The sequence below is a fragment of the Rhinopithecus roxellana genome, chromosome 5 (genome assembly GCF_007565055.1).
Source record: "Rhinopithecus roxellana isolate Shanxi Qingling chromosome 5, ASM756505v1, whole genome shotgun sequence".
Lineage (NCBI taxonomy): Eukaryota > Metazoa > Chordata > Mammalia > Primates > Cercopithecidae > Rhinopithecus > Rhinopithecus roxellana.
Genome location: NC_044553.1, coordinates 106,432,771 through 106,445,340, shown reverse-complemented (window position 1 = coordinate 106,445,340; position 12,570 = coordinate 106,432,771). Strand labels below are relative to the sequence as shown.

General features: G+C 48.6%; 1 protein-coding gene across 3 annotated transcripts in view; it reads left to right on the top strand.

Annotated features, from left to right (window-relative positions):
• Positions 1-12,570, top strand: part of AP3B2 (adaptor related protein complex 3 subunit beta 2) — a 50,688-nt gene that overhangs the window by 26,378 nt on the left and 11,740 nt on the right. For all 3 annotated transcript variants that reach the window (XM_010360838.2, XM_010360836.2, XM_010360835.2), the window contains 10 exons: positions 2,078-2,238; positions 2,479-2,545; positions 2,637-2,819; positions 2,901-3,184; positions 3,450-3,504; positions 3,886-3,957; positions 5,496-5,558; positions 5,858-5,990; positions 6,277-6,386; positions 7,018-7,194. In XM_010360838.2, the coding sequence (XP_010359140.1) occupies positions 2,078-2,238; positions 2,479-2,545; positions 2,637-2,819; positions 2,901-3,184; positions 3,450-3,504; positions 3,886-3,957; positions 5,496-5,558; positions 5,858-5,990; positions 6,277-6,386; positions 7,018-7,194 (1,305 nt within the window). The remainder of the gene's footprint in view (positions 1-2,077; positions 2,239-2,478; positions 2,546-2,636; positions 2,820-2,900; positions 3,185-3,449; positions 3,505-3,885; positions 3,958-5,495; positions 5,559-5,857; positions 5,991-6,276; positions 6,387-7,017; positions 7,195-12,570) is intronic.

Below are 12,570 nucleotides of genomic sequence, written 5' to 3'. Positions count from 1 at the left end.
TCATGGGAGGAGGTCAAAATATTAACATGAACAGGAGTTTGGAAGAAGTTGATTCTAAACTCCATGGATGACTTTGAGGGGTTCACTACTTCAGTGGAGGAAGTAACTACATATGTGATGGAAATAACAAGAGAAGTAGAATTAAAAGTGGAGCCTGAAGATGTGACTGAATTGCTGCAATCTCATGATAAAACTTGAATTGATGAGGACTTGCTTCTTATGAATGAACACAGAAAGTCCTTTCTTAAAATGGAATCTACTCCTGGTGCAGATGCTGTGAACATTGTTGAAATGACAACAAAGGATTTAGAACACTACATAAACCTAGTTGATAAAGCAGAGGCAGAGTTTAAGAGGATTGACTTCAAAATTTTTTTTTTTTTTTTTTTTTTTGTAGAGACTGGGGTCTCCCTATGTTGCCCGGGCTGGTCTTGAACTCCTAGGCTCAAGCAATCCTCCTACCTCAGCCTACCAAAGTGTTGGGATTACAGGCACAAGCCATCACACACAGCCTACATTGGTTTTTAAGACATAATGCTATTGCATGCTTAGTAGACTACAGTATATTGTAAATGTAACTTTTTTTTTTCCTTTTTTTTTTTTGGAGATAGGATCTCACTCTGTTGCTCAGTTTGGAGTGCAGTGGTGTGAACATACATAGCTCACTTCAGCTTCCAACTTCCTGGGCTCAAGTGATTCTCTGACCTCAGCTTCCCAAGCAGCTGTAACTATAAGCATAACTTGTATGCACCAGGGAACAAAAAATTTATGTAACTCATTTTAGTGTGATATTTGCTTTATTGTTGAGGTCTAGAATCAAACCCACAATATCTCCAAGGTGTGCCTGTAATATATAGCTGCTGCTGCTGATAGTGGGAAGAAGTCCTAAGCCCCATGATCACAATACAGTGTAACTAACGCTTTTATACATTCTGTATAGGATGCAATAGGAATAAAGAGGAAGGGCTTGGGGCCAGGCGTGGTGGCTCACGTCTGTAATCCCAGTACTTTGGGAGGCCAAGGTGGGCGGATCACTTGTGGCCAGGCGTTCGAGACCAGCCTGGCCAACATGGCGAAACCCCATCTCTACTAAAAATACAAAAAATTAGCTGGGTGTGGTGGTGCATGCCTGTAGTCCCAACTACTTGGAAGGCTGAGGCAGGAGAATCGCTTGAAACCAGGAGGCGGAGGTTGCAGTGAGCCAAGATTGTGCCACTGCACTCCAGCCTGGCCACAGAGTGAGACTCCATCTCAAAAAAAAAAAAAAAAAAAAAAAAAAAAAAGGAAGGACCTACACCCCTATTCTGTTTTAAACACTGTGGAAGAACAGCAGCTTTTGCAATGATTTCTGGGAGAAAGGAGTGTAAGGTTGAACTCCGGAAGGGATACCAGCCTGCATCTGCTGGGCAGTCACCTCAGGCATTAAAACAGATACCCCCCCCCCAAAAAAAACCCTTGCAAGGAACAGAAAATGTTTCAGGTGTTTCAGCAACTTTAGGCGTTCTGAACGTTTTTCAATCTTTCTGGAAGTGAAGCTACCCATTGCAACACCTGTTCAGGTGTCAGATTTCTGCAACCAGAGCCAAAATTAAGTGTCCCCCAGGTACCCAGCAATGGCACACCATCCAGGCTCCAGTCAGGGGGCAGGGAAGCAAGAACTGGTGGTCGCTGGGGACAGTGATTTCCAAAGGTGTGGTCCCCCTCCATCAGGTCACCTGGTGCTCTTTCTTTTTTTTTTTTTTTTTTCTTTTGAGACGGAGTCTCCCTCTGTCGCCCAGGCTGGAGTGCAGTGGCCGGATCTCAGCTCACTGCAAGCTCCGCCTCCCGGGTTTATGCCATTCTCCTGCCTCAGCCTCCCGAGTAGCTGGGACTACAGGCGCACACCACCTCGCCCAGCTAGTGTTTTTGTATTTTTTAGTAGAGACGGGGTTTCACCGTGTTAGCCAGGATGGTTTTGATATCCTGACCTCATGATCCGCCCGTCTCGGCCTCCCAAAGTGCTGGGATTACAGGCTTGAGCCACCGCGCCCGGCCACCTGGTGCTCTTTCATAGCTCTGCCTCCACCTCTGCCTTTAGGACCCCAACCAACTGATTCGTGCCAGTGCCCTCCGTGTCCTCTCTAGCATCCGTGTGCCCATCATAGTGCCCATCATGATGCTAGCTATCAAGGAAGCCGCCTCGGACATGTCACCCTATGTGCGGAAAACAGCTGCCCACGCCATCCCTAAACTTTACAGGTATGCCCCAGCCCTGTCCCACGCTCCCCAGGAGGCTGGCTCCTAAGTTCCCAACGGACCCCTGGCCTTTCCTAAGTCTTGCCCGCTGCTTCTCAGAGGGTTTGAGGAGGGCAGTTTGGGGGACTGACAGAGATGGAGGAGAACAATAAGGTTGGGGTGCCTGAGGTGAGCATGGCTTGGACAGATATTGGGAAGGCTGGGGCTGAGAGTGGCAAATTCCCCTACCGATTTCTCCCTCAGTTTGGACTCTGACCAGAAGGATCAGCTGATAGAAGTCATTGAGAAGCTTCTGGCTGACAAGACCACGGTGCGGTATCGGGGCACTCCGGGAGGGGTGGTGACTGACAGCCGGCCTTCCACCCTTCGCGTTCACCCCCTCGCCTTTGTTCTTTCCCCAGCTGGTGGCGGGCAGCGTGGTGATGGCCTTCGAGGAGGTCTGCCCGGAGCGCATCGACCTGATTCACAAAAACTACCGGAAACTCTGTAACCTGCTGATCGACGTGGAGGAGTGGGGCCAGGTGGTCATCATCAGCATGCTCACCCGCTACGCCCGCACGCAGTTCCTGAGCCCCACCCAAAACGTGAGTGGGCCCCGCCCCGGCAGAGCGGGCGGAAGGGTGTCCCAGGGAGGCGCCCACAGGCCCGTCGGTCTCCCTGTCCAGGAATCCCTGCTAGAGGAGAACGCGGAGAAAGCCTTCTACGGCTCAGAGGAGGACGAGGCCAAGGGCGCGGGGTCTGAGGAGACGGCCGCCGCGTCGCTCCCCGCTCGAAAGCCCTATATCATGGACCCCGACCACCGGCTGCTGCTGCGCAACACCAAACCCCTGCTGCAGAGCCGCAGCGCCGCGGTGGTCATGGCGGTGGCGCAGCTCTACTTCCACCTGGCGCCCAAGGCGGAAGTGGGCGTCATCGCCAAGGCGCTAGTGCGCCTGCTGCGCAGCCACAGGTGCGCTGCGGCCCCGGCCCCGCCCCGGCCCTAGCCCCGCCCTAGCCTCACGCCCTGTCCCACGCCCCGCCCCAAGGGCTGCCCGGCTCCGCCCCCTCATGCCCACCAACCGCTTCCCCCTCTGCCCAGCCGCTCCACACTGACCGCAGGCCTGCCCTCTGCACTGGTCCTCTCCCCGCAACGACTTGCCCCACCTTTTCCCCTCATCCGCTGCCCCTTGCCCCAGCCGAGGGGCCCGGGGTGCTCTGACCCATCCTCTCCGCAGTGAGGTGCAGTACGTTGTGCTCCAGAACGTGGCCACCATGTCCATCAAGCGCCGGGTGAGCCTGCGACCGCAGCCTGTCCTCGCTGTCCGAGGGCCGCTTCTGCAGGCACGGAGGCGCTTTCGGGGCTGGGACTGGGACCGGGGCTGGGGAACGGGAAGATGGAGGAATACCCGGGCTGTGCAGAGGATGGGGCAGGGGAGGCTCCAAACACAGATGGGGAGCAGGGCCTGAATCCTGAGGGGCCGCTGAGAAGGGATGCACCTTGGAGAAAGAGCTGGTCAAATCTGAGGTGGACGAGGGAAGACTTGAGGAGTGGAGGGCAGTGGTGAGGAGGGAAGGATCCTGGGTACTAGGTCAGGATAGGAGGGGTGCCTCTGGGCAGTGAGGCAGGCCTGGGGCTTCGGTGGAGCTCCCTGACTGCCTCTCTTGTGCCAGGGTATGTTTGAGCCCTACCTGAAGAGCTTCTACATCAGGTCCACCGACCCCACCCAGATCAAGATCCTGAAGGTGAGTGAGGGACAGAAGTGCATGTGGCTCCCAGCCCTCCCCACCCCATGTACCCACTCAAATAACACACAGTGGCCCCCCTGGTGCCTGCCTGTTTCTAAGGCAGAGCCCAGGAGCCCATGACTGCCCCAGCTAGAGCTGTTTGTTCAGGGAGCTGGGCTAAGGAGGGTCGGGGGAGAAGGGAACTAACTGCTTTTTGCCTCATACCTGGTATACACCTGCTACTCTTCATAAATGAAGTAACCTGATACGACCTCTTAATAATCCCAGGATGTGTACATTATATTCCTTTTATAAAAATATAGACTCTGGCCGGGCACAGTGGCTCACGCCTAATCCCTGCACTTTGGGAGGCTGAGGCAGGCAGATTGCCTGAGGTCGGGAGTTCAAGACCAGCCTGGCCAACATGGCAAAACCTTGTCTCTACTAAAAATACAAAGATTAGCCAGGCGTGGTGGCAGGCGCCTGTAATCTCAGCTACTCGGGAGGCTGAGGCTGGAGAATTGCTTGAACTTGGAAGGCAGAGGTTGCAGTGAGCTGAGATCGCGCCATTGCAGTCCAACCTGGGTGATGAGTGAAACTCCATCTCAAAAGAAAAAAAAAATAGACTCTGGGAGGTAACTGCCCCAGACCACACAATTCTGCTGACTCCAAGGTTCATGCTTTTCTCTCCACCCACAGTGTTATGGCCCCCACACACCTGCCCCCTCACGCTTTCCTGCAAACGTTCACAGACAAGGAAAGTGGCAGGAGCCCATACCTCCATTTGATTCCTGCTCTGCTGCCTCATTATTGAGTGATTTCCTTCAGCAACAGTTAATTCTCCTAACCCTTGTGAACATCCACTATGTTCTAGGGGTACATGATGGAGCAAACTAATCAGGGACCTTGCCTTCGTGGAGCTTACAGATGCAGGGAGGAGGATACATTAAGCAGCTAATCACAAGGCAAATGTAAAAGCCCATTTACAAAATATGGAAGAAAGTGTGGAGAGCTATAAGGGCATAAAATAGGGAGAACTAATCTAGTCTGGTGCCAGGGAAAGTTTTCTGGAGGATATGAGACTTGAGCTGAAGACAGAGAGATGAACATGAAGTATGTGGGGACAGAAATGGGAAGAACTGCTCCACACAGAGGAAACAGCATCTGCGAAGACCCTGGGTTAGGAAGTGGAGTGGGATTGGGATGGAGAGTGATAGGAGATGGGAGGTAGACAGCAAGCAGATCATTCAGGGACTTACAGACCATGGTGAATACAATGGTCTCCATCCTGAAAGCAATAGGAAACTTTACGTTTTCAATGGAGTAGGGAGGTGACATGGTCATACTGTAAGCATACTCTGTAGGGAATCCCTTTAAGAGGCAAACTGGTCCTCTTGATTTTTAGACAAGTTTCATAACCTGTCAATTCCCTCATCAGTCTGAGGATGATGCAGGTCTGTCATGAGGATTGTTTTCTGGTCTGTGAAGTGTACTTGGAATAGAAGTACAGAAAGCCCACTGGCCACCCCTCTCTGCCTCTCCACCCCTCCCTGCAGCTGGAAGTGCTGACCAACCTGGCCAATGAGACCAACATTCCTACTGTCCTACGGGAATTCCAGGTACAGGCCAGCTCCCAGCCAGAAGGGCCTGGGAGAGGTACCCATCAGATCCTTGTGCCCTGGTGGGTCAAACCTCTTATGAGCCCAAAGCTGGAGAAGCTATTATCTTACATTCCCCTTCCAATGCGTTTGGCTAGCTTTGGGCGAAGGAATCACTGGATTGGGGGTGGAGGTGTCGCCCCCTTTCCCAAGTCTTAGTCACTGGCATGATGAGCCATAAAATGAAGGGCCACAGCCTTCTTGAAGGTCACACTTAAGCCTGCAGAGTCACTGAGGCATTTCTTTGTCATATCTCACAGACCTATATTCGCAGCATGGACAAGGACTTTGTGGCAGCCACAATCCAGGCCATTGGACGCTGTGCAACTAACATTGGCAGAGTCCGTGACACCTGCCTTAATGGCCTGGTGCAGCTGCTGTCCAACCGTGATGGTCAGTGTTTGCCTGAATGTCTAATCGTGATGATCAGAAGATGCCTGCCTGCAGGTCTGACTCTGCTGGCCAGTGGATATCCACCAGTCTGCCTAGATATGATGTGTGTCCATTGGTCTGTCTGTCTTGATCAGGGCCCAAGTGTTCCTACACCTCTGAGGGCTGCTAGAGAAGTGAAGGGGTTGAAAGAAAGAACCAAGGGCCTGGGGCACTGCAGGTGTGTCTGTCCACCTGAGCATGGCTATCTGACTGTCTTGGGGTCCATACACTCATTTTTCTTCCGTAGAGCTTGTGGTTGCAGAGTCAGTGGTCGTCATTAAGAAATTGCTACAGATGCAGCCAGCACAACATGGAGAGATCATCAAACACTTGGCAAAGCTTACAGACAACATCCAGGTGAGGGAGTAGCCACATTTTCACTCCCCACTTCAAGGTCTTCCCCATGATTTCAAGACTGTATAATTAAATATGCTAGCCTTATCAAAAGTAACTTCCACACCTTAGGTCTTCAGGTGGGAGGAGGAGAGACACTGGACCATGTGATCCTGACCTTGTTACCCAAGATTTGCCTTTCCTTTGGAGACCTTCACTGAGTGCCATGGACTTTACTGCTACTCTTGCTTTCTCTCTAAAGCTCTAGCCAAACATGGTTAAGTGACAAATCTTGTATTTTTCTGTTGCACTGCTAAGCTGAAACATCTAAACAAGGCATTCCCAAAGATTCAGGAGAGTAACATGGAAATAAAGCACTGAGGGTACAATGAATCCAGAAAGTCAGTCTTTTACATCATGATTGACTTAGGGTCTTGAAAGCTCTATGCTAATGAAGTCCTGGGGAAGAGGGGAAATGCTGTCCAGGAAATGTCTACCTTTTAACCTCTCTCTTTCCCACCACCCCCAACTCCCATTTCCAGAGAACCCATAATAGGCCAGCACAGATGAAGAGTGCTGTTTCCCTGGAAGTCCACATTCCTACCCACCCACTTTCCCATATTTACCCATCTTCACTCCTCTCCCACAACCACAGGTGCCCATGGCCAGAGCCAGCATCCTGTGGCTCATTGGAGAGTACTGTGAGCATGTCCCTAGGATTGCACCTGATGTCTTAAGAAAAATGGCCAAGACATTCACAGCAGAGGAAGATATTGTCAAGCTGCAGGTCATCAACTTAGCAGCCAAGCTCTACCTGACCAACTCTAAACAGGTAAAGATTGAGAGATGACCCCCCCAAATACTCTGGTTCCCAGAAACTCCCTAGACAGTATTCTTTTGGCCCTCCCTAGGCAGGGCTGAACTTTTGCTCCTATTTTGGAAAAGAAGAATCAGGGAAGGTGGCTGGTCTGCCCATATAACCAATGCTACCCCAGTGCCCACAGCTATTCTGGGGACTCAAAGACCTTGTAGTGCTGGTAGTCACTGTTGAAGAGACTCTCCTATGAAGCTGTGACCTCCAGTTGGCTAGTACAAGAGTCCTGTCTGCCACCTTGGAACTCTGGGGCTGGGAAGAACCACAGTTGATTGAAATAAGGGAAGGGGCCAACAGTGCAGGTACTGATGGGAGAACATGCATCCCAGATGTGGTCTGTGCTTCTTCCCAAAGCTTGACAATGCTTGGCCAGTCTGTGCCAAAGATAAGGGAGTGAGTCTCTGCTTGGACTTGGGTGGTGCTGGTGGCCACTGTCATTCTCAAGGTGAAAGGTTGTAAGAGATACATAGCCAAGGATGAGGCTCAACTAAGTTGTAGTATCAGGGCATTCAGAGCCTCCTAGCTGTCTGGCATCTCCTGAGATGGTTCCAGGAGATTCTTCTAAAATAAAGCATAATGTGCTGAGCTTTTCAAGGTGTCAGGGACATCAAACACCATGACAATTTCCACACTCTCCTACTCAGTTAAGCAGGACAGGGATTGGCAAACTACTGCCCATAGGCTGAATCTGGCCTATGCCTGTTCTTGTAAATAAAGTTTTGTTGGAACACAGCCCTGCTCGTTCATTTATGAATTAGCTGTGGCTGCTTTTGTGCTACAACAGCAGGGTTGACTAGTTGCAACAGACTGTATTGCCCACAAAGCCTAGAATAGTTATTCTCTGGCCCTTTTATAGAAAGACTCTGCCAATCCTTGAAGCAAAACATCTGGGTAGGTGGCTGGGGTCTACAGATTTATAGCAGGGATATCCCCTGGAGACTGTAGCCTCCCTGCCATGCCTACTCTGCATGGGAGTCTTTGGATGGTGGCATTTGTCTTTTTCAGTGGCTTCTTTGATCCATGGTGGCCAGAGTGAGCCCCAGAGGCTCAAGCTGAGGTAGGCAGGGCCACCAAAGTGCTGGGACTCTAATCAGGAGTCAGAAAGGACAGCAGCTACATGTGGAGGCAACTGAGTCTGTGGGTATCAGTGTTGTGGGCAAAGCAGATTGGAGAGAGAGAAGTTAGAGGGAGAGGGAGCACCATGGAGAAGCCTTCAATCATTAAACGAATATTTGTATACTTTCTTTGTTCAGGCAGGAGGAAGGAGCAAGTGGGAGGAATGTTTGAAAAGATGAAGCAGCCTGGGTGGGGAGCCACCCAGGTAGGTGGGAGTCTGACATGCTCAGCACTGAGCCAGGGTCCTAAACCCCAGGATGGTGAGGTTGGCATGTTTTCATAAGCTTGGGCCTGTCCACATGGCATTTCTCCAAGTTGTCACTGTGAGCTACATGTGCATTTGTTCATTTATTTAACATACAGGCCTACTATTTACCTGGTAATGTGCTACGTCCTAGGGATATGACAATAAGTGAGACACATTTACAGGTCTCCAGATACTCACAGCCAAGTAGGATAAATAGGAGAAAAATAAACACTTTAAACATAGCAGGAAGAGCTGTCATCAGGGTTGGCACAGAGAGCTGGGTATATACAGCTTAACCCTCCCCTAGGAAGGACCCCTGTCAGGGCACCCAGAGTAGGCTGTTCAGGCAAATGGATACACCTCCAGGGTGCCCTTCACCTGAAAGTGAGTTTTTGCAGACCCCTTAGAATGGTTATTTGATTCAATAAAGATTTTTGTCCTCTCTTTCTTTCTCCTTTCTTCCCAGCCTCTTCTGGGAGTGGTAAAGAAGGGGGAGTCCTTGGTGTACTAGGAGGGAGGTGGTTTGGATGCGCACATGACCATGATTGCAAAACGTAGTGATGCTTCCCATCCTGGGACCATGAGTGGCAATCTGCCCAGCTAAAAGGTCACAGTAATCTCAGTCATTCTCTCCAATTTGGATATGGCCCCACTGCATGCCAGATCCTGGCACAGGCTGAGGCCAAGGGAATGACCAAGATGAGGCCTCTGCCCTGCTATTGATCATCAGATAATCAGATTCTAGACCAGAGACCACAAACACATAATATGCAGGCTTAAGCAGGCAGCGGGGGAGGGGGGGTTGGTAGTGAAAGTGGTTATTACATCCACATGGATATAGAACCTGGGGAAACTGCCTAGCAGCTGAGTTTGCTTTTATATGTCAGGTAAGATGTGTGGCAGGAGGGTCTGCCAGGGGCACAGTGAGATCTGCAACCCTCCCATGTGACCGTCTTTACAGTGAATGGAGGATTGTGACAAATTTTGCAGAATTGCTTTTAAAAACTTAAAACTCTTTAAATATTCTAAAGGTAATACATGCTCATTGTAGAACATCTGGAAAACTCAGAAAGTTAATAGTTTAAACTATTAATAAGTCCACCACTTAGAAGACCACCATTCATTTTATATTTCCTTATTTTTTATTCCTATATATAGTCATTCAGAAGTTGTACATTTGTCTGTTGTCCAATATTTTAAACTTTTCTGCTGCTTTTCAATGCTTTCATATTTAATACTTTTTTTCCCAGTCACATTTCAATTAAAATTTTCACTTAGAATTTTCGCCAGACTGGGTTCAGTGGCTCACACCTGCAATCCCACTTTGGGAGCCCAAGGTGGGTGGACCATTTGAGGTCGTGAATTCAAGACCAGCCTGACCAACATGGCGAAACCCTGTCCCTCCTAAAAGTACAAAAAAATTAGCTGGGTATGGTGGTGCACTTAAATCTCAGCTACTTGGGAGGCTAAGGCAGGAGAATTGCTTGAACCTGGGAGCTGGAGGTTGCAGTGAGCTGAGATGGCACCACTGCACTTCAGCCTGGGCCACAGAGCAAGATCCATCTCAAAAATAAATAAAAATGGCTGGGCGCGGTGGCTCAAGCCTGTAATCCCAGCACTTTGGGAGGCCGAGACGGGTGGATCACGAGGTCAGGAGATCGAGACCATCCTGGCTAACACAGTGAAACCCCATCTCTACTAAAAATACAAAAAACTAGCCGGGCGAGGTGGCAGGCGCCTGTAGTCCCAGCTACTCGGGAGGCTGAGGCAGGAGAATGACGTGAACCTGGGAGGCGGAGCTTGCAGTGAGCTGAGATCCGGCCACTGCACTCCAACCTGGGCGACACAGCAAGACTCCGTCTCAAAAAAAATTAAAAAATAAAAAAATAAATAAAATAAAAATAAAAAAGAATTTTCTCCAGATTTTTTTCTACTTTCACATTTTTAAATCAATTGTATTAATTTTCTGCAACATAATAAATTACTGTAAATTTAGGGGCTTCAAACAACACACGTATATTTTTTCAACGTCTATGGGTCGAGAATTCAGGTATGGCTTAGTTGGATCTTATGCAATACAATTGAGGTGTCAGCCAAGGCTGAGTTTTTATCTGGAGGCTGTAATGGGGAAAGGTCCACTTCCAAGTCACATGGTGCCAGGATCCACTTCCTTGCAGTTGTAGGATTGTGGCCCTGGCATCTTGCTGGCTGTCAGCTGGGGACTGCCCTTGCCTTCTAGAGGCTGTCCTTAGCTCATTGCCATATGGGCCTCCCAACACGGATGCTTATTTCTCCAAAGCAACAAGGGAGAAAGTCTCTAGAGTCAGTCTGCTAGCAAGACAGTCTTCTTTTTATTTTTTAATTTTTATGGGTACATAGTAGGTGTATACATTTATGGTATACGTGATATATTTTGATACAGGCATACAATGCATAACAATCACATCAGGGAATGGGGTATCCATCCTCTCAACCATTTATCTTTTGTGTTACAATCAAATTATACTCTTTTAGTTATTTTTAAATGTATAATAAATTATTGTTGACTGTAGTCACCCTGTTGTGCTATCAAATACTAGATCTTAGCATTCTATATAACTATAATTTTGTACCCATTAACCATCCCTACTTCCCCCCACCCACTACCCTTCTCAGCCTCTGGTAACCATTATTCTACTCTCCAACTCCATGAGCTCAGTTCTTTTAATTTTTAGCCCCCATAAATAAATGAGAATATGTGAAGTTTGTTTTTCTGTGCTTGGCTTATTTCACTTAAAATAATGACCTCTAGTTCTATCCATGTTGTTGCAAATGACAGAATCTCATTCTTTTTTTTAATTCTTTTTTTATAGTCTTGCATTGTGTATATGTACCATATTTTCTTTATCCATTTGTCTGTTGATGGACACTTAAGTTGCTTTCAAATCTTGGCTATGGTGAACAGTGCTGCAATAAACGTAGGAGCGCAGCTATCACTTCAATATGTTGATTTCCTTACTTTTGGGTATATACATAGCATTGGGATTGCTGGATCATACGGTAGCGAAATTTTTAGTTTTTTTTTTTTTTTTTTTGAGATGGAGTCTTGCCCTGTCGCCCAGGCTGGAGTGCAATGGCGTGATCTCAGCTCACTGCAACCTCCCGGGTTCAAGTGATTCTCCTGCTTCAGCCTTCCAAGTAACTGGGATTACAGGTGCCTACCACCACTCCTGGCTAATTTTTTGTGTTTTTAGTAGAGATGGGGTTTCACCATGTTGGTCAGGATGGTCTCCATCTCTTGACCTTGTGATCCGCCCACCTCGGCCTCCAAAGTGCTGGGATTACAGGTGTGAGCCACCGCACCCAGTCTATTTTTAGTGTTTTAAGGAACCTCCAAACTGTTCTCCATAGACATTCCAACTAACAGTGTACAAGGGTTGCCTTTTCTCCATGTTCTTGTCAGCATTTGTTATTGCCTATCTTTTGGATATAAGCCTACTTGGGGCGAGATGATATATCATTTTTTTGTTTTGTTTTGTTTTTTGAGACGGAGTCTTGCTGTCACCCAGGCTGGAGTGTGCAGTGGTGCGATCTCGGCTCACTGCAACCTCTGCCTCTGTGGTTCAAGTGATTCTCCTGCCTCAGCCTCATGAGTAGCTGGGACTAGAGGTGCATGCCACCATGCCCAGTTAATTTCTGTACTTTTAGTATAGATGGGGTTTCGCCATGTTGGACAGGCTGGTCTCAACTCCTGACCTCAGGTGATCCGCCTGCCTCAGCCTCCCAAAGTGCTGGGATTACAGGCATGAGCCACCATGCCTGGCCTTTCATTGTAGTTTTGATTTGCTTTCTCTGATGCTCAATGATGTTGATCACCTTTTCATATACCTGTTTGCTATCTGTATGTCTTCTTTTGAGAAATGTCTATTCAGATCTTTTGCCCATTTTTAAATTGGATTGAATTTTTTTTTCTTATTGAGTTGTTTGATCTC